We start from the raw sequence: 25,723 nt of genomic DNA, 5'->3' as shown, positions 1-25,723 counted from the left end.
CTGCCGCCGCTGCTGCCTGTAACCTTGAAAGCTGCTGCAGTTGTCAGTTTCCAACTTTATCTACTTTTTACTGTGAAATCAAAAAGAGAAGTGAAACAAGACAGCGTGAAATAGCAGCGTGTGTGTACGTACCCAGGGGAACCTTGCTTGCCAGCAGAGATCCTCTCGGGGAGAGAATTGTTATGGGGGAGAGGAGCCACTACTGAAATTCATTTGCATGACTGAATAAGCATCTTCTGCTCTGGGGGATGTGCCCTGGGGACAGTTTTGTGTCATTTCTTTCTCATGGGCGCTCAGCACCCTGTGGGCAAGGCGGCGGGGGGAGTTTGCCAGGGCAGGGGTCCATCGCTGCCGCCCCAGCACCCGTCCCCAGCCTGGACCCCTCTGCACCAGCCCCAGTGGCAGTGAGGGGCCGTGGGGTGGGGGTGCTGGGGTGAAACCTCCGGTAGCACCAGGTCCTGAGTGGAGCCATGGCTGCACCAGGTAGCGGCTCATTTCCCAGCCAAGGCAGCGGCTGTTCTGAGCAGGACACAGGTTGCCCGGCTTCTGCGCAGGGAAGACACCGAAGCTCGCGGAAAGCTCACATCAGGATCGCGAGCGGGAGTATGTAAAATATGTGGGTGAGACTGAAACTGGGGATAGACCTTGCAGACAAGGGGAAATGAAATTCAAGGGGATTTAGGGCTTTTTAAGCACTGGGCTGGGTCAGGAGGGGGGAAATCCAATTTGATAAAAGCATATGCAAAGCAGCGAGCGAGCAGAGCACCGTGGAGTGCTCTGTACCTAGGAAAGGGCCCAGGTCTGCAGCTTACTGCCCAGAGGAGGGATTTGGTAGTTATTATAGGAAAATCCTTTAAGCCACCAGCCCAGGGTGTGCCGGCAGTGAAAGCACAAACAAGCGCCCGAGTGCAGACACAAGGTAGGAGCGTGCCGGGGAGCACCTCGCTCGGGGGGCTGCGCTTGCTTGGGCGTCAGCGCCGGGCGATGCTGGGGTCGGGGATTTACTGCTCATCTGCCGGGTGTCACGTCCCGCTGAGTCACCCGCTGGGTGCTCGAGTCAGAAAGGTGGGTGCTTGTGCCAGGTCGAGAGCTGCGATGGCTGTGGTGGGGCACTGGGTGATGCTGGGGCCGGTACCCACCGGGCTCCTTCTGCCCGCAGCTGGGGCTGGGGAAAGGCAGCTTCACCGCTGTGCGGAGCAGAGGTGGTGGTTGGATGGGTGGTGGGGAGAGGCTCGGCATCCCAGCCGGGGAGGGGACGCACCAGCTCCAGATGGGGTTTGGGCTGTGTCCCAGCGCCGGACCCTTTCCATGGAAACCCACATGGTGCCGTGCCGGGGTAAGGGTGCAAGCGGAGCAGATCAGGCCTGGCAAAACGGGTCTGGCAGCGGGCCCCCGCCGTGGCGAGAAGTTCCCAGCGTGTGGGTGGTGGTGCGGGGGGTTTAGCCAGGCTTTTCCTCTGCGTGGTCTGTGAGCCAGGGGAGCGCGGTGCGGGGTTCTGCTCCTGCTTCCCACCAGCCCGGTGCCAGGACCTCATGGGACGGCAAAGCCGAGCAACAGGGTTGAGGAGGGGCTGTGCTGGGCTGTGCCATGGAGGGGGGTCTGCATGGACCCCCACCCTGGGGAGAAGCAGAAAGCAGGAGCCGGGGAAGGGCCATGGGATGCTTGGGGGGGTACCCCAACATCTGCTCCGCTTCCAGTGCTGGGAGGTGGGAAATGGCTCCTGGAGGTGCCGAGGCAAGAGGCCTGGCAGGGTCTTGCCGGGGCAGCGGTGCGTGCCGTGCTGTGCCGTGGAGCCAGCGTGGGCTGTGCCAAGAGCCAACAGGGAGCATGAGCTTCTGATGGAAAACATGGAATAACAGAGAGCAATTAGTCTGGAGAGCGCGACTGACTGACGGAGGAGGCTGGCCCCAGCAGCAAGGGGAGGGGGAGTAATGATTTAATTAATGCTGAGGAAGAGCATGGCCTCAGCTAGCACATGGGGCTGGCTGAAGCAGGGGGATGTGGGCATCTCCCTGGTGTCCTGGGGGGACAGGAGAGGGCTGGCAGCGCTCGCAGGGGAGCGGGACAAAGCTGAGCTTGTGCTGGAGCCAGGGCTGAGCAAGGAGAAAAGGGGAGAGACGGGGATAAATGCCTCCTGCCCTGCCCCGGGATGCTCCAGCTCCATGGCGAGAAGCAGAGACACCCCCCCCCCCCACCACTGGCAGTGCTTCTCTCAGGGATGGGTGCCCAGGGGCCATCGTGTCTCCCAGGAACCAGCATCGCTCCAGCTTGTCCCCTCCAGTGGCTGATGGGGCAGCAGCTCCAGCCAAAGGCCTGGTTTGTGGCTGTCCAAGATGCCCTTGCGCTCCTGCTCTGTCCCCATCCCTGTCTCCATCCCTGTCCTTGCCACCGTGAGACCGTGGTGGCCACAAGCCCATCCCCAGGGAGAGACAGGCTGGTCTCTTTGCACATCGCCATTAGCCAAACAGTCACAGGTCCAAGAGCATCCGATGCCACAGGGACCCCACAGGGTCCCCACGATGCCACAGGCACCCGGTGGTGCCACGGGGACCCCACGATGCCATGGGGACCCTGTGATGCCATTGGGGACTAGGTGATGCCATGGGGGTGCTGAGCCAGGACGCTGACAGGGAGCAGCATGAGGAGTTGGAGGAAGAGCTGGGGAGCTTTGAGGGGGTTGGAAAGGGCGAGAGGGTCTTGGAGACACTTTGATTGTCCCCAAAAAACGCCACGCGGGTCTCGCTTGTGCCCACTGACTGCCCTGGGCTGTGCTGCTGCTGGGAGAGGGAACTGGAGGGAGAAGACCTGGAATGCTGCGCAGCCGGACCCTGCTCCCAGCAATTCCAAACCGGCCAGCTCACCCCTTCGCAGCTCCTCACTTCTTAGGCTTTTCCTTGGAAAGCAAGGAATAGAGCCAAAGTAAAACGGTGACATGCTTTACGCTGTTCCTGATTTATTTCGCATCTTACTTATTGAATCTTATTCCCCAGTTTCACGGTTATTGTGGATTTTTATTAAAGGGGATAAACAGGTCTGGGATTTGGGGTTGTCATAGGAACTGTTTCAGTGCCACAGCCTCACTGCCAGCCTCGTCCTCCCCCGGGGTTCCTGAGGTAGTGAGGGCTCTCGCCAGCACAGCAGAGATTTTTCCAGTCCCCCCAAGCACAGCCCCAGTGAAAGCCGCGTTACGGGACAGCCGACCCATGGTACTGGGGTGCCCTGCAGGACCCCCCGGGGTATTTGGGGAGGAGGTGGGCTCCCAGGCACTGCCCGGCCATGCCCATGCCGCTGCCTTGCCCTGCGGCCAGGGGGAAGTGAACCAGGACCCCCGGGGCTGCGGTCCAGGACTTCAAGCTCAGGAGAGGTGGAGGTGCTTGGAGGATGCTGCTTGTCTGAGTGGATTCTCTGGTGTCTAATAGGAGGTTGTGCTGTTGCAGCTATTGCTACTGGGAACCTCTCTGCCCAGCCTGGAATTTTCATTACATCCCTGGAGCTGAGGGGCTGTGGGGCAGATTGGGGGCTGCCCTTGGGCCATTCCCCATCTCTTTTATCTTCTACCCTGCGGGGCAGGCAGTGAAAATGAAAGTGTCAAACACATTTCAAAGGAAATCCTTTGTGCCCAACAGTCCTTTGGCCCATGTGGACCTTCGCTGCAGGATGTCGTGGAGGCCAAGACTCTGGCAATTATTAAAGAGGGATTTCCAGGACCGTGGGACAAACAGGAACATCCAGTGCTTAAGAAAGACTCATTTTGTGCTTTTGGTGTTTGACGGGACATTGCTCAGAGACAATCGCCCTCCTGAGCTGGCTCGGGGAGGGCAGATCCAGCTGCGGCACTTAGTCCTGCCAGCACCCGAAAGAGGGTCTCAAGGCAGGCAGGAGGGGTGTCCTGCCCGCACTGGGGATGCCCGGGGCTTTCCATGTTGGATCAACAATGTGTCGGTGGCACATTGGAATGGTCTTGGTCCCCCCAACATCCACATGTGCATCGTGCCCGGAGCCACGCACGTTCCTTGGGGATGCTCTGGAGGGTTTTGTCTGGGGAAAAGAGCCGGGGGCTGCTGCTCAGGATGGGGAAAACCTTTGGGGAGCTCCCCTTCCCAAGGGTAGCACAGGGTGTCCCCATCCGCCAGCGAGGGCAGGACACTGTGGGGGTCCCCGGGGCTCCCGGCTCCTCCCGGCACGGAGCGACCTTAAAGCTTGGCTGTGCTTGGCGGCGGCCCCGGTGCTGGCAGTGCCCCGAGCCTGGCACAAGTGTCCCTCTGAGGAGAAGTGCAGGGAAAGGAAAAAATATTTAGAGAGGCAGGAGGATGGGGAAAGCAGGCGCTGCGGGAGGGAGCCATGGAACGGGCTGAAAGCACACTCTCAGCGGGGCTTTTGTTCGCCTTAGACGTGCCCAACGGTGCTGCCAGCCCAGAGGGGCTGTGCCGGCGCCGGCGGCTCCCAACACGGTGCGGCCAGGCGAGTCCGGTGCTCCGGCAGCCTGCCCGGCGCCTCAGCCCGGCGACGTGCCCGTTTGCGGGCTGCGGCCCCTGCAGACCCTTCGGTGGGGAGCTCCATCGCCCCGGCTGGGCTCGGCCCCTCGCAGCCGGCCGCGGGGTGGGCAGCGCGGCGGGATCGACAACGCGCTCGCTAAAATAATTGCTTCTGACAGATCCATTTCTTCTGCGAGGTTCAGGCTTAATTTTATAATGGTATCAGTAACTATGGCAACGTGTAAAAATAATGTATCCTCGAGCCCGGCAAATTCTCCGTAAACAGCTCCCATCCCCAGGAGCCGAGGGGGGCCCTGGCCAGGTGGGCAGCAGCAGCCCCCTGCCTGCGCCCGGGTTAGTGTTTGGGTTAGGATTCACACGATGACTAATTAGTGGTGTTAACTGCTTATGCCTTGGGATGATGATTTCGTTTGCTAATCCTTCGGGCTAGGCAGAGCTCGCAGCGGCTAATTGGGTGGATATCATTAATGCTGGCGGTCAGGAGCCGCTTCAAAGGGCTGCGGCGCAATGAAGGCTGGAGCATCCCTCGTGCGTGTCGCAGGGCAGATGCTTTGCCACTGGCTCTCCGGGTTCTGTCCTGGCACCCGAGACCCAGCACAGGGCTGGCAGCCACGGGGGTCCGCGCACGGCTCAGACCCTGCAGTACCACCGGGCCAGCAGCCCCGTTCGCACCCACAGCCCCATCCCAGAGCTGTCGCCGCTCCACATGCACGCACATGTGTGCGGACACAGCAAACACACGCACACGTGTACACGCACACAAATGCAAATGCATGCACCTGCATGCAGCCGCAGAACAGGCTTCCCATGTGCAGGCGCCCCCCCCAAAGCAGACATCAGCTGGTCTCAGCTCAGACCTCTCTGGCCACCACTGCTAGTAGATAATCCCACGCAATATTTTCTAAACCTGTTAGACATCCCACAGACCCTCTAAATCCCTGAGCCCCCTCCCCAGCTCCGGCAGTCCTCTGGCCCGTGGCCCAGCTGCCCGTCCCTGCATCGTGCCAGTCCCACCAGCCTCGAGACCGAGCTCCGGGGCAAGACGGCAGCGTTTCACAGCTCTGATTTGCAGCTCCTTATCAGGGCCAGGCCAGACCCTTGGGACTAATGCAGCTCACCAGGAGCATGGTGGATCTTGCAGAGCTGGAATTAATCCTCCTGCTTTTTTGTTGCCCTTCAGCTTCAAAAAAAAAAAAAAAAAAAAATATACAAAACAACACAAACCCCTTGCAGAAGCGTTTTCCTGAAGCTCCCAGCGGCAGGACCAGAATGGCCCTGGCTCTGCGAAGCTGGGGGTGCTGGGTCAGGCAGCATGGATGTGCCTGGTCTCAATGGGGCCAAAGCAAACAGCCCCAAGCTCCGGCACGTGGCCCCCGAGCTGCGAGGCTGCTGCGGGGACGGCCACCGTGGGGATGGCCACCACGGGGACAGCCCGGTGTCAGGGCTGGGGACCGTACTGGTGGTGCTGGGGACTGGTCAAGACAGCAGGAACCCCCCTCCAGGGCTGGGTCCGGTCGTTTTGGGGGGTTGCATCCCCCCTGCATCCCAGCCGCCATGCAATTGCCATTTTCACCGCCATGCGTTAGATACGGCACTTGCACAAATAATCGTGGTAAAAGCCCTCGCTGCCAGCCACGCTGTTATCTCTCAGCAGCCTTGAAAATAACACTCGGTAAAGGGTGACGTGGCGTTATACCAGGTGTCCCGCACCCCATGCGCCCTGGCTCAGCCCTCCACTGGGGCATCTCCCTGGGTCCGGAGGTGCGAGCGCCTGGCCGGCCAAGACCCAACAGCACAAATCCCCGCACCAAGCCTTGGCTTCAAAGTCCCGCAACCGTCCCAGTGCCTCCAGCCAGAGCTCTGACAAGCAGGAAGCGATAGGCTGAGATAGCTTAACATGATAAATCCCCCCGCGTTAGCATTTTTATTTTCATCCGCAGCTGCCGCAGGACTTTATCAGGCAGCTCAGCCTGCAATGAGTTACAGCAGCCGTGCCTGAGAGCGCGCGGAGCATTATCTGCTATTGCAGCATTGGATGCGCTTTCATGATAACAATTTGCAATCAACAAAGAACTTTGAGAGGATGCAGAAAAAAAAAAAAAGGCAGAAGAAAACCGAGATGATATCACTCCTCCCTCGGCCAGGCTCTTCACCCTGCCATGGTCCTAGTGGTACCGCCAAGGGGAGAGCAAGGTCTTCTCTAGCATCGCTCCATGGGGCCGTAGGCTCAAAGGCACCCGCAGTCCACACGTCCACCCCCACAACCTGCACCCTGTCCACCCACCTGCAGCCCTCGACCTCCAGGCTGTCCCGCCAGGTCCCTGGACGGCCCTGGGCACAAGCATGGCACTGGCACCCCCTAAATTAAGAGCAGGGGGCAGCCGGAGGAGGATGGGCTGCATCTGATGCGGGGAACCGCCAGCAGCTCTGGCAGGGACCTGGCCCGTTGGGGAGAGCCACGGCTCCAGAGGCTCGAGACGGTGAAGTAAATTTGTCTGGCGTCAGCGTGACAAGGCTTCCCATCAGCCCCCAGTACATAAATTTGGCCATGGGCTGGGGGGAGCCGCCTGTGCGTCGTGGGGATCTGGGTACCGGCACCGCCACCACGTCCCCGCGGGCCAGCGCGGTGCAGAGCATCCCCCTCCAGAGCGGGGATGGAGGCTTCGGCTCAAACAGCTCCCAGGAGCTCAACGACAATTAACACCCAGCTCCAAAATGTCCCCTGTACGGCTGGAGCTCCCTGGCTGCCCCGGCATCCCTTCCCCTCCCCTCTCTGCCACTTTCTCCTCCACAGCACCGCTGCTCCCGGGGCTGAGCATCCCTCCCATGCCCAGCCTGGGATGGGGAATGTTCCCAGGGCAGGCACCGCTCGGCTGCCACCGCGGCAGCCTGTGGCTCTGGAGCCCACGAGAGCTGGGGTGAGCCCTGGCTGTGCCCCCCAGACCGTGCGGATATTCCCCCAGCCCCTGAACTTTGCAATCGCTGGCACAAGGCGTGCAAGATTGGGGCCACCCTGTGCCCCCCAGTGAGCTGCCCTGGGTGGGAGCTGCCTCGCGCCCCGATCCCCATCCCCGTGCTGTGCACGTGCTGCGGACCCAGGAGGCTGCAGCGTGGGACTGCTCGGGCTTTGCTCTCTCGCTGCACCCGCAGACGGCGAGCAAATCCTCCTCCAGAGCAAGGGACAGGATCCTGCCTGCGAACAAAGGTCATCACAGCTCTCCGACTGCTTACGGCAGCTAACCGGGCACCGAGCGCCGGCCCTGCCGGGTCCCATCCTTCCGAGCTGCCCCGCGCGGCCAGGTTTTCCCAGTGCGTCAGCACTTTCATCCTAAACCCCATCCCTCTGCCCATTGCCTCCAGGTCAGCCTGGGCCACTTCCAGGCCAGGCACAGGATATAAACCACCTTTCCTGCTCTGACACAGCCAGGAGGAATTCCCCCAGTCGGAAGCTTGCAGGGCTGCATTAAGGAAGCCTGGCCGAGTTACCCAATTTGCAGCAGCTCGCAGGGTGCCGCTGCCGAGCGGGAGCAGCCCGGGAGCGTTGCATGGCCCACGGACGGGCGAGCTGCTGCGGTGTGGATATGGTCCCTGCTGCAGCCCACATGCTTCTTTTTTTGCCCGGCGGATGACGGTGGACGGTCTGACGGTGGCTGGGCTCTGCCGGTTCTGCCAAAGCCCAGGGCGACGGTGCGTGAACACCATGAGGGCGCTCAGAGCATTGCTTCATCCCAGCGAAGGCCAGCGTGGGGCTGGCAGTCCCGGCATCCCTCCCTCATCCTCCCTGAAAATTATTTTATGGACTTGGAGAGGACCAGCCGATCGCAGCAGAGCACTCAAAGGCCACTAAAATTAAGTGGGCTGCGATTAGGGGCACGGGGCCCCGAGGAGGCTGCGGTAACAGGCGTCAGGTCCGGCCGGTGTGCGTGGAGGTGGCCTCCTCGGAAATCCCCCCGTGTTGGGGATTGCCTCCTCCCCGCTCACACCCAGCACCAGCTGCACCGCCGGGGCTCAAGAGCTCAGGCGAGGATCCGAAATATTTGTGGTATCTCAGCTCAAGCCTAAATCACACAATCAAATCTTGACCAAAGCAATTACAGACAGTTCCTGTGAGCCCCCCCCCCCAAAAAAAAAAGGGTAAGGGACAAAGCTCATGTACAGGCTGCTCACACAGCAGCCTCTACAGCCCACACCTGCCCTTCTTCTGGCAATTGCAGCCTTAACGAAGCACCTGCAGCTCATTACCCCCCCCAGGGCCTCTCCCACATAAGAGGGTGCCTGGGCACCCATATTTTTGGCTGCAAGGTGTTCATGGTGGTGGGTGCTGCAGCAGGACTGTGCAGCGAGCAGACAGGTATGATACACACCCCTGTTTCTTAAATCTGTGTTTGTAGGGCTGGGATGCTCCTGCTGGGGGTACCTGCTGCCTTTGTCCCTTCTCCGGGTCACGGTCCGGCTCGGCTGCTCCTGTGTGCTGCTCCTTGCAAACGGGCTGGCTGCAGGTCATTTCTTTCCATCCTCGTGTTAACATATTGCTTGTTATAAGTTAATATCAGATAAACTAATTTAAGCTGCTTCTGTACTGGATGTCTTGGATTAAATTGGCATGGTACCTAATGAAGCTGAAGCTCCATTTGTTGTGCTGGAAGCCCTAAATATCAGCAGTGTAATTGGTGCTACCTACTTTAGAAGACATTTGTGTGTTTTTCTCCCAGCTGAAAGCCCTGCAAGGGTGCTGACTCTGAAGCCTGAGGGGTGCTGGGGAGAGGCAGGAGGGCTGTAGGATGTGGCCACCTGGCTCGTAGGCTGGAGGGGTCTTGAAATTTGGCTTTGGAGCTGGAGGACAGATGGGGTGAGCGTGCCCAGCCCTGTGCACGTGTCGCGCTCTGGCTGCAGCGAGGCTGTGCTGGCTTGCGTGCATGGGAGCAGACCTCGTGCGGGTGTTGGGGCTGGGCTCAGCGCTCTGATGTGGTCACGCACCCCGTTTTGTTGGGGTGAGCTATGAAAGCAGCATCTCCTGGGGTGCTGGGACTGGGCCAGGACACGACTGGGTGGCTCTGATCTTCCCTCGGGTAGTGAGTGCCTGTAACCCTGAGTGCCCTGTCAGGGGTGTGCAATGTGTTATTTGGGTTTATTGGGGAGGGCTCCCATAGGTGCTGGCTGCTTGCTGGTGCTTGGGCACGGTTCTGCACCTGTGGCCCCAAAACAGCACTGCTGGATGCTCGTTTTAGGGTGATTTCTAGGCTGATGTCCAAAGTATTCGTGTTTTTCCTATGTTTATCTCCAAGCTTTCCCTGCTGGTTTGGGTTTTGAGGCTGAACTGAGTCCACGAGCCCTCTGGGACAGCCGCTGTGTCCTGGTGCGGTGTGGCCAGTTGGTCACTGGTGACCTCCCCACTGTGCCATACCATGCTGGGCTGGGGAGTGGGGATCCCAAGGGGAAAAGTCCAGGGCAGGGAAAGAACTGCAGTCACCTCCGTCATTAGTGAAACATGGCTCGTTAACAGGCCCAGGTTTGGCACTGCAGGGCAGGAACTCAAACCTCTCCCATCACCTGTGAATCCCCCTTCAGCGGAGCGAGCCGCTGCTCTCCCCATGGGCTCTCAGTGCTGGGAGGGGATCAGACGAGCTGCTAATTAGGGGATGAAAGAGCAGTCTGGGCAAAACCAGTGCTGCAAGACTTTCAGCTGGGATTGCCCTGGTGAGGCTGTAATTGCCCCCATTGGAAGCTGCAGGGCTCAGACAAGAGGGTCCTTTTGGGTCCCTCTCAGAGAGGGGGTGCTGCTGCCCTGGCCGGGGGTCCCTGTGCAGGGAAGGGTCCCCTCCTCCTCCTCGGGAGGAAGCCACTCGTGCAGCCGGTCCTGCTGCCCAGCTGAAAATGGGGAAATGCAAAAAGCACATTGGGTCCCTGCTGGGAGCAGTGGCAGCTCTGGCTGGAGCCTTTGCCTGGCCCAGCCTCCCTCCAGCACCCAACCCTGCAGGGAGTGGGTGAGCCCAGACCAGCCGGAGCATGTGCCTTCCCCAACAGGGTGCTGGCAGCATGATGCAAGTTCCTCACTCTGCCTCAAAGCTGTGAAAAACAACCTATTCTTAAAAAGCGCTCCTGAAAAACGCTGTCCCGGTCCCCCACGTCGGCTGCTGCGTGGCTCTCGGGGTTGGGGAGACCCGGGCTCCAAAATCATCCCTGGGAGAGCAGGGGTTTTGAGCTGAAGGATGGAGATGCTGGCAGAGCAAGTGCTGGCAGCGCTGCCTGCCCTGCCAAACGGTGCGGCAGCCTCCTGCTCGCCGTGGGTGTTTGGTGCAGAAGGGAGCTACTAATGACGGCGTTGCACCTCCCGAAATGCCGCGCTCTCGCTCCGTCTCGGGCACGCGAAGGAGCGGAGCGCTCCTCTCCCCAGGTTCGTTGCCAGCCCGTGGGGCAGGGGCTGCCCTCCCGGGATGGATGCTCCAAACTCCCCGTGTTCGAGCCGGCCCCTGCGATGCCAAGTGGAAGGGCCGTGGGCAGGAGGGGAGGCAGCTGAGCCTGCCCATATGCTTCCTAATGGGGAGCAATAGCAGCTCTTGCTGGGAAGCTCACGCTGCACCATCTGCTCTGCCGCGGTACCTTCTCTCGCAGAGCTTTTTTAAGCTCTTAACTTTCCTTCCCAAGCGCTCTGCGGCGGCTGCTTGCGTACGGGCTGTCTCCGCTTTGTAATCGCCTCGAAACAGGTTGTCTGAACCTTCAGTGCTGAGCGGGAGAACAGCCCAGACAGGCTGAAGTCAGCCAGGCCTCCAGGAACTGTGCTTCCATTTAAAAATAACCACGAAAGTGGCTGCGAACGGCAGCAGCGCGTCCCCAGCACCTGCCTTCTTGCTGGGCACCCGCTTGCCCCGAGGGTGCCTGCTCCCAGATTTGGCCTGGGTGGGATGCACTGCCCGTGGCGGCGTAGCTGCGAGGCTTGCCCGAACCGCTGCTAAACCCGTGTCCCGTCCCTGTGCAAAGGAATTATTTATTTCTAAGTCACGCTGCATGTGCAAAAGGCCAAAGGCCAACCCCAGTGTCTCCTCTGGGTCCCTGCTGCTTGCTCACGCCCTCGCCAGCTGTGCAAAGGGGAAATAAAAACAACTGCTGCACTGGGCTCCCCAGGAGCAACACTGGCCACAAATTATTTTACAGTAGGAGCAGCACTGGCCTCCAGCTGCCCGGGGGCAGCTCCCGGAGGGAGGTGCGGTGCAGATGCCTGGGGAAGGTCGGTCCCGGCTCCCAGCAGCAAAGTGAGCTAAATTAAGGCTGGATGCAACACATGGGCGTAGCTGGGGCCGAGGGGGAGGCTGGCGGGAACACGCGCAGGCTGACGCCGTGCGCAGATTGACGGTGCCAAGTCACTTCAGATATCTTTGCTGTTTGTTTGTGTGAAGCTCTAAATAAAGCTGACAGCCCCAGCGGCTGCCCAGGGAGGGAGGAGGGAGCCGGCAGCCGATTCCCCCCCGGCACAGCACCCAATGCTGCCCTTGGGGTCCGGCCCGGTGTTGGAGAGCGGTTGGGTGTGAGCCGGGATGCTGCGGCGCGGGTGGGTGCTGCTGGGGGCTACCTGGTGGTGCTGGGGCTGGAAGCCCCTGCTCAGCAGTGTGTATCCCCCATCCCTGGGCAGGTGGAGGGGAAAGCAGGGGGGTTTGGGGACCTGCTGGGGGCTGCCAGCATCAGGTCTGGCTGCAGGTGACCGTTCCCATGCAGGGCACTGGGGAACAAGCTGGTCCCTGGCCTGGCCTTGCTGAAGTGCCCGTGGCTGGTGGGAGAAGCCGCAGCAGGCACGGACGGTGGGGAACGTGTCCTTGTGCATCCCCTGGGAAGGACTTTGTGTCAGGGGGAAGCAGGGCGGTGCAGGGACATAGGTCCCATGGGTGCTCGCATCCAGACACCCTCCTCCACACCCTTCCTCGGTCCCGTCTCCCATTGCAGCTGCCTCATCCTCGGGCTCTCGCCGCTCCCTGCCGCCAGCTCCTGCTAAGCCTGTCCTGCTGAGGGGACACCAGAGGGATGTCCCCATGCTCCCGGGGTGCATCTCCGGCCCCCCTTGCTGAGAGGGGTGCAGGTATCTCCTCTCCCTCCCCATCCACCCCCCAACTGTCTGGGCTGCACCAGAGTCCCCTCCTTGCCCCGACCCCCATGGATTGAGCTGCCCTGTCCACGTGGCACCTCCAAAACGCTGCTTGTGCCTCTGCCGCGGGCTGTCCCAGCTCAGCCGCTGGCCCTCCACGGTCCCTTGGGTGGCACAAAGCACCCTGCACGTTCAGGCCCCCCCCCCAAATCTGCGTGCTCCCCAGCCCTAGCGCAGGGATGCTGGGCTGCGTGTTGTGGCCCTGGCACACGAAGCCTGTGGCAATCTGGGGGTGGGGGGGACGCGGGGACCCCAGCCACCCTCTTCCAGGCACTGGGGCCACTGCCCCATCCTTCCTCCGTGCCCCGGCCCCCCCTGTGTCCTGCCAGCCGTGGGTGCTTTGGCTTGCCCCGGGGGCAACCGGGGGTCCACGGGACCGGCCCGGGAGGGTCTCCCCCAGCCCACCTTAAGGCAGCAGCAAGCCCACCGGGGTGCCATTACAAAACCCAGTTTGCTCTGGGGGTGCTGGTTTCGTGTGTGTCCCCCTGCTTCTCTCCGCCGCCACCGGGAAACCGGCCTTAAACCGGGGCTGCTCGGGTTGGGGAGGGGTCGGTCCTCTCCCAGCCGGGGCCGGCCCCGGTCCCGGTCCCATCCCACCCCGGTGCCAAGGCAACGGAGGCGGTGTCGGCGGCGGGGAGGCAGGCGCGGCTCCGCTCGGCACCGGGGCATGCGCCCGCCCGGCGGCGGAGCCCGAGCCCGGGGCCCGGCCAGGTCGGTGCCCACGGGCGGCGGTGGGGCCCCGCGTGTCCGTGTCCGTGTGTGTTCTCCGCCCGCGGCCGGGGGAAGGCGGGAGCCCAGCGCTCCTTCCTCATTTTGGGGCTGAGAAGAGCGGTTTCCTTCTCCAGCTGCAATTCTGCTTTTTTTTTTTTTTTAAAAAAAAAAAAAAAAAAAAGAAAAAAGCCAAACCCAAAGCCGGAGCCGCGCTCTGAAGCCACTCTAATCTCTGCTTCCCAGAAAGAGCCGACGATGGAGCCGCTTCCCCGCCGCCCCGGCCGTGCCGCCTGGCCGCTGACCTGCCTGGTGCTGCTCTCCCTGTACGGCTGGCCAGGTAAGCCATGCTCTCCTGCTGTTTTGGCTTTTTATTTCCCCCCCCACACCTTGTTTTGTGGGTTTTTTTTGTTGTTGTTTTATTTTGTTTTCCTCCCCTTTCTCCTCCATCCTCCTCTCTGCTGCCCCTCCGCCGCACGCCTCCCGTACGCGACATGATGCTGTCTCGCCGCGCGCGTTTGGTTTGACCTTTCGGCGAGATGACCTAGAGCGCGGCGATGGCAGAGGGGCCCTCGCTCGGCTGCTCCTCCAGAAGCAAACTTCGAGGCAGACATTCCCCTTGCCAGCGAGATGAGGGAATTAGGCAGGGACGTGAAGAGGCATGTTGTTTCCACCCATTTGCTAGCACCCCCTGCCAGCTATGTGAGAGGTAAATCTCTGCAGGCAGCCCAAATTCACGCTCGGAGGCTGCCTGGAGACGGGAAGGATGGCAGGGCAGGCGAGGGGAGACTGCAGCGAGGGCTGCCAGCCTCCTCTACCAGGAACTTGTTTTTCTTGCTATCCCCTTGCTTTACCCTCAACGGTATGCAGTTCTCGCTGCTCTACCCAACTGTTGAGCACCAGAGCGGTGGGATTGCACCATCCTCCCAGGCACCTTGCACCACCCAACTCTGCTGCGAGCACCGCCCTGGGTCACCTCGGGCTCCTGCTGCTGGCCCCTCGGGTGCCCGAGCCCTCCCCGGGGCTTGCGGCTCCGCCGGTCCCTTATAAAAGCTTGGGGATGCAGCGTGAGAAGGGATGAGCGGAGTGGGTGCTGCTCCCTGGCTGTTTCCCTTCCCTCGCCAGCAGTGGGAAGTTTCTCGCCCCACCAGGAACGAAGCCCTGTGGTGGCTGCTGCTTTCAAGGACGTTTCTTTCTAGGATGTTTCGTTTCGGTGCTCTTCATCTCGGGCGATATTGCGAAGGAATCGCTCTCCTTCCTGCCCAGCACTGTCTGCGCCTCCAGGAAGGTGCTTTTGTGCAAACCTCCTGGGGCAATAGCAATGCATGTTCAGGAGCATCTTGCTGCTGAGTTTTTTTGCCTGGTCTGTCCAAATTTCACACCTTCCGGCCAGATCCCGCTGCAAAGAGCCCAGGCCAGGCTCCCACATGGGTGAAACGCCATCCCGCGTGGGGGAAAACTGTACTCTTCCAGGCCCATTGGAAATGTTTACCGGCGAAGCTTTACTTGGGCAGAGAGTTGAGCGCAAACTTGAGCAGAAAGCAAATGCTTTCAGCACAACACTCCTTGCTTTGAGTTGCCTGATCACAACTGAGAAGTGTTGGCCCCAAGCTGAAAACTCCCGGTTGCTGAAAGCCAAGAAGCTTTGGCGGCGAGCGCAGCTTCTCAGTGAACCGCTGTGATTTCATGCCATGAAAGAATGGCTCGAGCAAAGCTCTTGAGTTTGTTTAAATGTGGCCTTCGAGTAAGAGCCCCGTTTTTTCAAGCCAGCCATAGGAGAACCATCCTGGGGCAGAAAGCCCTGGGTTGCGAGGTGGTTTGCATCCCTGATCTCAGGTGCAAGCATGCAGATCTTTTTTTTTCTTTTTTTTTTTTTTTTTTTCCCCCATGTGGTGGAGACCCTGCAGTGAACCCTCCTGGGCCACGGCTCCATCTAAGCCTGAACTCCAGAAGAGCTGGCCCAGGCTCCCGCTGCCGGAGGGCGGCTGCTCCGAGAGCGCTTTTGCAGAAGCGAAGGGGAAAAGGGAAGGTCCTGCAGGAGATCTTCCTGTAGCGCAAAGAGGAGCGAGGTGCTGGGAAGCCAAATTGCAAAGCCCTGTTGCAAAATCTGTCTCGTGCAGAACCCTTCCGTGCAGGTGTTTCTCAACGGAGGGTTTCGGCTGCACTTCCCAGAGCTTCCTCTGAAGAGGAAATCTGTTGGTTGTGGGGCTCTGACTTTCAAGCTGAATTTCTGCTAATGCTGTAGGAGGGAAGCTTGCAAATGGTGGCTGCGTGTGATCCGAGGCTTCCTCTGATGTCATGTATGTAAAATATAGCCTTTACTATAACCGTCCCTGAGCTGCTCTGGGATCTGCATAGTGCTCGACAGCTATCCCTGGGTCTCTCTTCTTGTCTTCCCCTGAACTGCAGATTCCAGGCCCTTTTTATAGGCGGCACCTGTTAGTTTCCCCCACAGGCAGCCCTGCTGCAGGTGAAATTCCAGCAGGATTATTTTGGGGCTTCTCTTGCCTGTCGGCCCGTTCCTTCAGTGAGCGTCCGTGGGGCTCTGGATGCCGGTGACCAGCTGCACGTTGCTTCTGGAGCATGCAGCCCTCCCCTTGCCATCCCAGAGCTCATCACCCGGCTTCTTCTTCAGAAAAAAAAAAAAAAATTATCTATTTTTACCAGGAAGCATCCAAGCAGCCTCTCCTGAATTAAACCCCAGCCTCTTGCAATCTGTTCAGTATCAAATACTTCAAAAGGTGGAATACAGGGAAAAAAAAAATGTGTCACTGAGATGGAAACTTGCACCCCAGCGAGAGAGCTGGGGATTATTTTGCTCTCAAATTAAACTGAATAACGGGAGGGAGGCTCTGCCAGACCAGGCGCAGCACGATGCCTGTGCTCGTGCCTCTTCTCTGGGCTGGGAGTGCGCTGGGTCCGTGCTGCGAGGGTGCTTCCACCTACGTGGGAACTGTCAGGTGGTGATTTTCAGGTCACTAAACCCCTTTGCTAATTCTGGAGTGTAGGATAGAGCAGATTACAGGGTCAGAGTACCTGAAGTCCCCTTGATCCTGGGGGCAAAAGGATCACACTCCAACTCTAGGTGGTTTGAAGTCGAAGGAAAACGGCGTCATCGGGTGGCTCTGTGAACGGGCAGGTGGGAAGCAGGTTCGCACCGAACCGGTGCTTGCGCTGAGAAATGGTGGCGTGTCCCGTGCTTTTGCAGCACGAAGACCCCCCCCGCCGCGTCCCGCTCCTGATGCACAAATGCTGCTGGCAAATACCTGCTGGGAGGGGGCTCGGCCGGGCTCCTGGCCCCACCGCTTCTTGGGGCGAGCACCCAGAAAGGGGAAGGAGGAGAGGCATCTTCTGCTGGGTGCAAGGAGAAGCTGCATTCAGGGGGAAGGGAGGGAAACTTTGCATTTTCTAACTTGCATATTCTGGGGTTTTCTATCAACTTCCCCTTTGTGTTTTCCCATCGCAGGGGGGTGGGGGCACGGCTCTGCGTGCCGCTGCTGGAGTTTGAAGGGGGTTCTGAGCAGGCGGCGAGTCGGGCTGGTCCTGGCTGTTGGGTGCAGGGTAGGCAGGTGGGGAAGTCGGGTGGTCTGACGGGGACTCGTGCTCCTCGGCTGGGAGGTGCCAGCGGGTCTCGTTAAGGCGGTGTGGTCTTAACGTGGCATATCGTGGCTGAAGCTCGTGTATAACTGATCTCCTGCAAACCCCGGACGGGGTGATCTGGAGAGCGCTGGCCGAGCAGCGCTGTGTGTGAAAGTCTCTGAAGTAGCGTGGCGGCTCACGGCAGAACACAGCAAAATACCCCAAAAGCCCCATTTTAGTCCTAATCCGAGAGACTACCTAGAGCCACGCAGCGTTTTTCCGCAGTGACCGAGAAATTGAGAGCTGCCGGTGAAGCCTCCTGGCAGGCGGCACCAGAGGCAGGGTGAAGAAGCCCCTTTGTTCCTCGGCTGCTCTCGGGGCTGTTCGGGGAGCAGCAGCACCATCCGAAAAGCCCCGCGTGGCAGCGGCCCCGCTGCAGCAGCACCTCCGGCAGCCCCGCCGCTGGACAACAGCACGTGCTCTGCCTGCAAATCCCTCGGCGCAGGGAGCGGGCAGGGTGCTCGCACGCCGCTGCCAGGCGAGGAGGTGATGCGGGCTCGGCGGCGCGAGATGCTCACGGATCATCCGCAGCCCGACTGCAAACCTGGGCTCTCGGAGAGGCAGCCCCGCTGCCCGCAAAGATAAATCCCTGTGATTCCCGGGAAGGCAGGAGCCTTGTGCTGAGGCAGCGGGGAGCTACAGCCCTTGCCAGCCACGCTCAGTTTAACTCCCCGGTGCTTTTGCGGATGTCTTTCCGAGACCCCATCGCTGCAACCAAGAAACGTCCTTCGGGGTTGAGCAATGCCTGTGCTGCTCGCCCTGACCATGCTCCGGGTCAGCTCCGGGACCCCAAAGCGGGTGTTTTCCTCATCTCTCTCCCCTCCGGCACGGTGTGTGTCTCGTGGGGGGAATAACAGATGGAGAGAGGGAGGATGAAGAGGAAGCGCTCGGCTCGCTGCAGGCTGGGCTGGGCTTGGCTGCGCGGGGCAGCTCGCTCCAGCGCAGGAGACCCTCGAGGGGACACGGGGGGTCACCGCCCCGCAGAAGTTGGTTTTACAGAGGATTGCGGAGGGGAGCAGCGATGTGTTCATCGTGGGGCACAGAGCCCCTGCGGTGGGGAGGGGGCCTGGCTCCCGTCCCCCCGTCCCCCCCCCCCCCCCGCTTCTTGTGGCCACGCGTGGGGTGCGCGTCGCGATGCCACCCACTAACGAGCGGTGGGCTTCGTTTGCCCAACTTGGTGAAGCGAGCAATTAGCAACACGACCGCTCAGGGCACGCAAAGGGGCCGGGGGGGTCTGTGCGGTGGGTGGCTGGGGGTGCCGATCCCTGTGCCCAGAGCAGCTCGGTCCCCAGCCTGTGTCACATCCCCGCGTGGGGGCTCGGCAAGAGGCGGATGATGAGAGGCGGATGGTGCTTCTGTGCTTTCAAACTTCCTCTGTGCGTTTCTCAACCGCTTCTTGCGAAAGGTCCGGGGGCAGCAGGCGATGGAGAAGCTCAGGAGATGCCGCAGCTGCGGAGCCGGCGGCGTGTGCCCTGCGTCCCCGCCGTGCTCTGCATGTGGGATGCACGAGCCCGCGCTGAGGGCAGGGGCTCTGCTCCGGGGCTGGTCCCCTCGGTTTGGGTGTCACCCCAGAAAAACGTGCTCGCCTTGCAAAAAGCCCGGTCCGCCGCTGTTCAGACACAAGACCGAGGCTCAGCCTGAACGCCGCGTTCGGACGTGACACAAACTAGGTTTTCATCCTTCCGCGCTTGTCTTATGGGACAAACTTGTTTTGGTGTCGAGTGCTGCTACCACGTTAGCCTTGACGTGGCTTCGACCAAGGGCTGAAGGTTTCGGCTGCGAGCATCAGCCTGCGCTGGGGATGCAGCCGATTAATGCCCTGGGCAAAAAGCCCTTAACCTGGGGAGTCTGGAGAAACTGTGCTCCTGGTAACTCTGGCCATGGAGATTGAGTAATTACACAGACAGAACATCTGTGGGTACATCAAATACCACTGGAAGTCAGAAGGGATTAACAGCAGCCAAAAATCCTTTCCAGTCTCTGTGGGAGCCAGCTGTGACCGGGAGGGGTCAGAGCAGCTCGTCCTACAGCGGGTTCTCCTGGGAGCATCCAGCCAAGGATTTTGTCCCATCCTGGGGCTGGCTGCGGGATTACCGAGGGCTGCCTTTGCGGGAGTTGCTGCCCTGGGTTTTTCTGGTGTGAGAGATGTGGGGTGCAGCTGCAGCCCTCCAGCCAACAAGGTTGAAGAGCTGGCTGTGCTGGCGTAGCTCCCACCCGCCCGGGATGCTGCTCCATGTGCTCCCAATGCTGCTCAGCTGCAGCAGGAGTTACCTGCTCAAACATGACGGTCTCTGCGTGACCGTGACACCAATTCTGCGTGCCACTTGCCAGAACCGGGACTGCAGCGGTCAGCAGTGCCTGGCCCCTGTTATCAGCAGGCGGATTTAAGTGCTTCTCCCACCTCTCCCCAACGTTGCTTAAAAATGTTCCTTTAAACAGTGACCTGTATTGAAATCTTATTCGATTCAGTTGCAGTAACTATATTGACATGGCAAGCGTTGCCAAAATTAACCCCTTGAGGGGCTGCGTAGGTTACGGGGTGGCTCGCTTTGCTGCCGCAGCTGTTTTTAGGGAGCGGGGAGCAGCGGCATCGCTGGTTACTGGGGGCTAAGCCGGCCGGCTACTGGTGCCTCGCGCCTGCACGGCAGCGAGCTCGGACCCCGTCCCCGCCAGCTCTGGCTGCAGGTCCACCCGAGAGGGATTTTGTTATTGCCTGCCCGCAGGCAGAGCGGAGCCCTTGGAGTTTTCCTGGAGACCTTGGGAGTTTCTCCCCGCCTGACCGAGCACGCGGGAAGGTGCGTTGGCACCCATGGGTGCGTAGGCAGGGGTCACTTGGGATGGTGGTGCAACGCGGTCAGCTGGATTAGGGAGCCTCGGTGTTGAGATGCTTCGAAGGGGACTGCTCTCCTCTGTCGGTGACGAGCAGGAATGGCGTGTGCCTGACTGGCACCGGCTTCGGCTAATGGCTGTGCGCTGCCGGAACAAATCAGAGCTGGGATTCAATGGAGAAATGGGACAGATTCAGGGTGGAAAACGTGGTATCACATCTGCGTCTGCGAGGGGAGCTTGGTTTTTGGAGTCTCTTGTATTTTGTGCTCCTCGTTTTCTCCTGACCGACAAAGCTGAGCGGCTATGGGAGGCAGCACGGGGGGGCCGGCAGGTGTGGGCAGCTGGGATTTGCTCGATGTTTTAGCTGTACAGAGCACGACGTGCGGTCACCGAGCAAAGCTCCGCTGCCGAGACCTGCGGGCAGAGGTCTGTGCCTGCTGCCGTAACCGTGGCCTCCCTCCCCTGGGCTCCGTGGGGCTGGCACAGCCCCGTCACCCGTGGTCCCTGCTAACCAGAGCCGTGTGCTCAGCCCGTCCCGTGGCTGGGGAGGGCAGGTGGGGAACCTGGCCGGGTTTGCGGTGCCAGATGAGACGCGGTCTGTTTTTTTCCCCAGGTGCGGGTGCCCAGGCGGGTCTGGAATTTGAGCTGCAGCAGCCCCAGGACAAGGTGTCGGTGACAGCGGGGGACACACTCAACCTGACCTGCACCACGTCTCGAACTGGTCGTCTTGGCCCTGTGAAGTGGCTGAAGGGCTGGGGTGATGGGAACGAGACCGTTTATGACCAGACGGTTACCGTCCCCCGCGTGACGCGGGTAGTGAGTCAGTCCGACACAGACTTCAGCATCCACATCAGGGATGTTCGCCCCGAGGATGCCGGCACCTATTACTGCGTGAAGTTTGACAAACGGGTGGGCGGTCTTGATGTGTTTCGGCATGGAAAGGGCACGGTGGTGTCCGTGCACGGTGAGTGGGGCTCCCACAGCAGCTCCCGGTGGGAACCAGCCCTGCCGGGAGCAGCCCCTGACCCATCCCAGCCCGGTGGGTTCGGCTCGGGTGAGCGGGGATGGGGAAGGGGCTCGGGGGCCGGTCCCAGGAGAGGGTCCCACGGGCCATCCCCAGGCACATGCGTGCCCCCGTGGGAGACCCCGGTCCCTGCAGCCCCGGGCTGGGTGGGGGTGGCAGAGCCCGGTCTGACGGTCCCACGCGTCTCCCCACAGCCAAACCCACCCCCCCAGTCGTGTCTGGACCTGACAACAGAACGGGGCCGGGGCAACGGGTGCCTTTCACCTGCACGGCCGGAGGGTTCTTCCCCGAAGAGATTGATGTGAAATGGTTCAAGGACAAGGACCGGATCTCAGTTCAGCCACCCAGTATCACCCTTGGACAGACGAAATCCTCCTACGACATGTCCAGCACTGCGGTGGTGACACTGCAGGAGGACGATGTCCGCTCGCAGCTCATCTGTGAGGTGCAGCACTCCACGCTGACGGCCCCGCTGAGGGGGATGTACCAGCTCAGCAAAGCCCTGCGAGGTGAGGGCTGGGGGAGCACTGGTGCTCGGGGTGCCCAGCTCCTGTGGGGCTGGGGGTCCCAGGAGAGGGAGAGGGCACCCTGCGGGCAGCAGAGCCAGGGGATGCCGGGCACCAGGCGCTGCCTCTCTTCCCAGTTTCCCCCAAAGTCAGCGTGGTCGCTGGCGTGCCGAGCCCCGTTGAGGTGAACAAGACCATGAACTTCACCTGCTACGTGAAGGGGTTTTACCCAGGAGAAGTGGCCGTCGCCTGGCTGGAGAACGGGATGGAGATAAAGGTGGAGAACGTCTCCCAGCCGGTGGAGACCCCCCGGGGCTTGTTTGAGCTGAGGAGCCTGGTGGAGGTCCAAGCGACGGAGGAGAAGAACGGGTCCGTGTTCACCTGCCGAGTGGTGCACGATGCCCAGGACCCCATCAGCAGGGCGGCCACCCTGTGGATCGCTGTCGCAGCCAAGGGGGAATTGAGCGACAGGACCCAGACAAATAACGGTGCGTGAGAGCTGCTGGGATGCGGTCCCTGCTGGGGAGGCTGTAAGATGTCCCCCCCGAGAAAGCTCAAAGTCCCACCAGAGTCTGGTTCAAGGACAGAAATATTGGGGGGCCGGGGGTGTGCGATGCTGGCAGGTACCGACCCGCCATCCTTGGTGCTTCAGGTGTCTCCAGCCCGACCCCAGCTGTAAGGCTGCTGGCACTCACTCGGTACCAGCGTTTTCAGGCCCGTGGTGACCCTTTTCGTTCATGTTTCAGACAATTTGCTCCTCATCTATATAGTGGTGGGAGTGGTCTGCACTGTGCTGGCACTGCTGGTGGCTGCAATTCTTTACCTCATCCGAGCAAAACAGAGCAAGGGTAAGGAAACCAAGCACGTGGCAGGGAAGCAGCTGCTCCCGACCCCCTTCTCCCTCTGTCTCGAGCATCAGTGCTTGGATGCTGAATTCATAGCTGTGCTGCTGCAGCTCCTGCCCAAAGGGGAGGATGGAGCAGAGCTGCCCAGGTTGTTTGCAGGCTGCAGGGAAAGCTCTGCCTGGTTGCTGCTGCATGCCAATGCCTGCCAGGAGCAGAGTCAAACATGCTCGCTCTTCCTTGTATGTAAAATGTCTGACACCCCCCCCCCCCCCCCCCCCCCCCCCGCACCTCCTGCCCTCTGCCAGGAGCAGTCTTGTGGTAAAGGGAATGAAACTCCAGAAAACTGCAGACACGTGCCTCTGGGAAAAGACACGTATCTGCTCTCGCAGCAGTCTCTGCATGGGGGCTCGTGTGCCCAGGGAAGCGGGGTGGGGGTTATGTTGTTTCCTGAACTATTTCTTTCCTAAACTATTTCTCTTCTGGCAGGTAAAAGCTCACCATCTGCTAGGTAAGTGCTGGTCTCCTCTAGTCCCTGAGTAACCGGCGGGCGCTCTGAGCCAGATGCCTCCAGGCTGCAAACAGCATCCCTTGGGATCGGGACAGAGCTGGATCCCCCAAAACTTGTTGTGAAAGGGAAGGCAGGAGTGCAGGCTCTGCCGGTCTCCCCAGCTGTGGTTCTGCCCCCGCCGTGATCTTGTACCCAAACACTTGGCTTTTGGTGAGGCTGAACAAGTGGGTGGGAGCCAGGTTACCAACACGCAGAGATGTAGCTGGACCAGTACATGAGCAAATGCTCACTGGTGAAGACTCATCCTGCTGGGTACTGCTGCGAGGACCTTGTTTTGCATCTGACACCCCCCCCCCCCCCCCCCGCCCCCAGCTGCTCCATCCCTAGGGAAGAGGCAACAGAGCAGTCGGTCAATCTGACTTGTTTTGTTCCCCCTTCCAGGTTACATGAGCCGGAGAAGAGCAGCGAGGCCACTACCCAGGTGTGTTGCTTTAACGCCGGGACCCGGGGAGGGAGAGCAGCCGGGGAGGCACCAGCGGCAGGAGTGGAGGGTGGTGGTTCCTGCATGAAACATCTGTCTCCAGTGGAGGGTGGTGGTTCCCCTGTGAAACATCTCAATGTCTCCACGCTGTGGCTGGAGAGGGAAGAGAAGCTGCCCCAGGGATGGGGGAGCCACTTCCCAGCGCCTTTTCTGCCTTCGCCCTCTCTCCTCCTCCTCCTCCTCCTCCTCCCAGGGAAGTCTGGGTTTGTGCTGCCTGGAGAACCAGCTGTGCGATAGCCAGCCAGGCTATTTGCGGAGTTATTTTGCATTTGGTGACGCAGTTACGAGCAAAGTCGTGATCAGCGGCAGTCTGTCCATCCCACCCAGCCTCTGCCAGCTCCTGCGTGGGCATCGCTGGGCAGGCTGGCCCCTGCCCATCCCTGCCAGGACAGGGTGACGGGGCAGCTGCGGTGGTGGCTCTTGAATTGCGGTGGAGGCTCTGAAGCCTGGCGGTGGCGGTGGTGACTGGTGACTTGAAGACGTAGAGCAGGGTAAAAGCATTGCTGCAGGATCGTCCCAGCCGGCTGCTGGCATCGTTCCCCCTGTACAAGCAGGGACCGAGCTGCCCCAGGTCGAGCCGCAGTGGGATTGACTTCAGCGTGGGACTTCGGGTTGGGGCACGGGTGGGCACGGGGGGCTCCTCGCTCGTCCTCCCAGAGGAGGAACTCTTGGTGTCTCGCGCAGGAATCCGACCCCAACAACCTGACCTACGCGGACCTGAACTTCGACAGAGAGAGGAAGACCATCCGCCGGATGGTGGAGATGAGCCAGCAGTCGGAGTACGCCTGCATCCAGACCAACCGGGGACCCACCGGCGACGACAACCTCACCTACGCCGACCTGGACATGGTACACCTCAGCAAGGCACCCAGGCGACCGGCCCCTCAACCTGAGGAGGCCGGCTCCGAGTACGCCAGCGTCCAGATCCCGAGGAAGTGAGCAGGGCTGCAGCGGCTGCCGGGAACCCCCCCACCTCGCGGGGAGCTGCTCCGCTCCTCGCCAGGAGGATTTTCTTGGAAGCACCGAGAGCGATGTGAAGATGTGCTGCGGTACCCGCGTTTTGGGATGGAAATGGAGCCCGCGATACTGGGGGGGGGGGGGGGGTCGGCTCCCATCCGCAGAGACCCAGTTTTGCGGGGCAGCTTGGTCCCGGGGCTGCCGGCTCCATCCATTTGGGATCCCCCCGCAGCCACGGGGGCTGCTCAGCCTCGGTGTGCCGGGTTTGCCCGCGAGCGGGTTAAGCCAGCGGAGCAGCAGCTCCTCGGGAAGCTCCGGCCGGACTGCAGGGACAGGGACGGTGCCTCCACGCCCGGCTCCCACGGGGATGCCGCTGCCCGGCCAGGCTTGCCCGGCTTCCCGCAGCTGCCCTGACCCCACAGAGACCGGCCGGGGCCCCCGCGCTGCCTTCTGGGGCTCTCTGCCACCGGCGCCTGGAAAACAAACTCTGGCTTTAAAGGAAGGACCTAAGCGTCCACCTCTCTCTTCCCAAGTGTCCCTTCTGCAGGACCTCGGTCTTGCACCAAGGCCAATGAGGCTGGGAAGGCCGGCGAGCCGAGCCCCCCTTGCTGCAGGCTTTCCCCCATCCTGCCACCCAGGGAGGGTCCCGGTACGGCTCCCTGGCACCGAGCATCCTCCTCCTCATCTTCATCTGCACAGCCTTGCCCCGCGCCGGGACCCACCAGCGCTGCCCCGAGCTTGTACAAAGCGTGCGGCTCCACGCCGGCCGGGCTGCGGGTGCCCCCGCCAGCCTGGCTCCCCCCAGGAGCTCCCCGCAGGTACCGTGTAACATGTTTTGACTGTTTGACATGTAACTGTTAATTTTTAGAGCTAAAACCCAATGTTTCGTGTTGTACGTGGGTGTACTGCTGTGTACTTAACACTAGAATAAGAAGTGCAAAATTAAGACTGAGGCCTCGGTAACGACCCCTCAACCCCGTGGAGAGACTTACACGACCCCCCCCCCCAGCTTTGCCATCGGGGCTGGGTGGGCTTCCCCCAGCCCACCCGTGGGGACGAGTGTCTTCTATGTGCCCCCTCGCTGGGCCGTTGCATGGGGCCAGCACCCTGCATGGGCTCCCGCAGCACCCGGGTGGCCTTGCAGCAGTGGGCTGGTGGGGGGCCGAGGGGGGGCCTGGCGTTGCTTTGAGAACAGTGTGACTGCTTGTACAGACTTTTTTCTTTTTTTTTTTTTCTTTTTGCTTGCAAGATATTTTTATAATAAAAGTGAAAAGTCCTGTGCTGCTCCTGCAGATCAGCGTGTCCCCGTGCTCAGGGCAGTCACCTTGTCACCCGTACTGGGGGTGCGTGGTGGGGTGGGGGGTCCACATGTCCTACATGGGGGGGGCCTCATCCTGCACAGCCCTGTGGTTTGCTACAGAGGGAGGGAAGAGGAGGAGGAGGAAGATAGCAGCAGCGGGAGGCTGAGGCTGGGATGGGGACTATGGTGCTGGTCCCCCTGGGCCCCATGAGGGAGGGGAGCAGGGGGACAGAGCA

General features: G+C 60.8%; 1 protein-coding gene across 4 annotated transcripts; it reads left to right on the top strand.

Moving 5' to 3' along the window:
- Positions 1 to 943: 943 nt before the first annotated feature.
- LOC126045855 (tyrosine-protein phosphatase non-receptor type substrate 1-like) lies at positions 944 to 25,481 on the top strand. 4 transcript variants are annotated; one of them, XM_049817437.1, is made up of 9 exons: positions 949 to 1,065; positions 13,585 to 13,678; positions 20,420 to 20,770; positions 21,025 to 21,339; positions 21,474 to 21,824; positions 22,083 to 22,184; positions 22,668 to 22,689; positions 23,131 to 23,170; positions 23,915 to 25,481. In XM_049817437.1, the coding sequence occupies exons 1-9, from the start codon at positions 985 to 987 to the stop codon at positions 24,167 to 24,169; spliced, it is 1,611 nt and encodes a 536-aa protein (XP_049673394.1). In that variant the 5' UTR covers positions 949 to 984; the 3' UTR covers positions 24,170 to 25,481. The 4 variants fall into 4 exon arrangements, 3 of the variants coding, with proteins under 3 accessions (XP_049673392.1, XP_049673394.1, XP_049673393.1); XR_007508158.1 differs by having other exon boundaries at positions 944 to 1,065; positions 22,083 to 22,689; positions 23,915 to 23,973; XM_049817435.1 differs by lacking the exon at positions 23,915 to 25,481 and having other exon boundaries at positions 944 to 1,065; positions 22,083 to 22,689; positions 23,131 to 23,230.
- The last annotated feature ends 242 nt before the right edge of the window (positions 25,482 to 25,723 follow it).

This window comes from Accipiter gentilis, chromosome 14 (assembly GCF_929443795.1).
Source record: "Accipiter gentilis chromosome 14, bAccGen1.1, whole genome shotgun sequence".
Taxonomy (NCBI): Eukaryota; Metazoa; Chordata; class Aves; order Accipitriformes; family Accipitridae; genus Astur; species Astur gentilis.
Note: the sequence above shows the minus strand (reverse complement) of the source record. Positions and strands in the feature narration are given on the sequence as shown.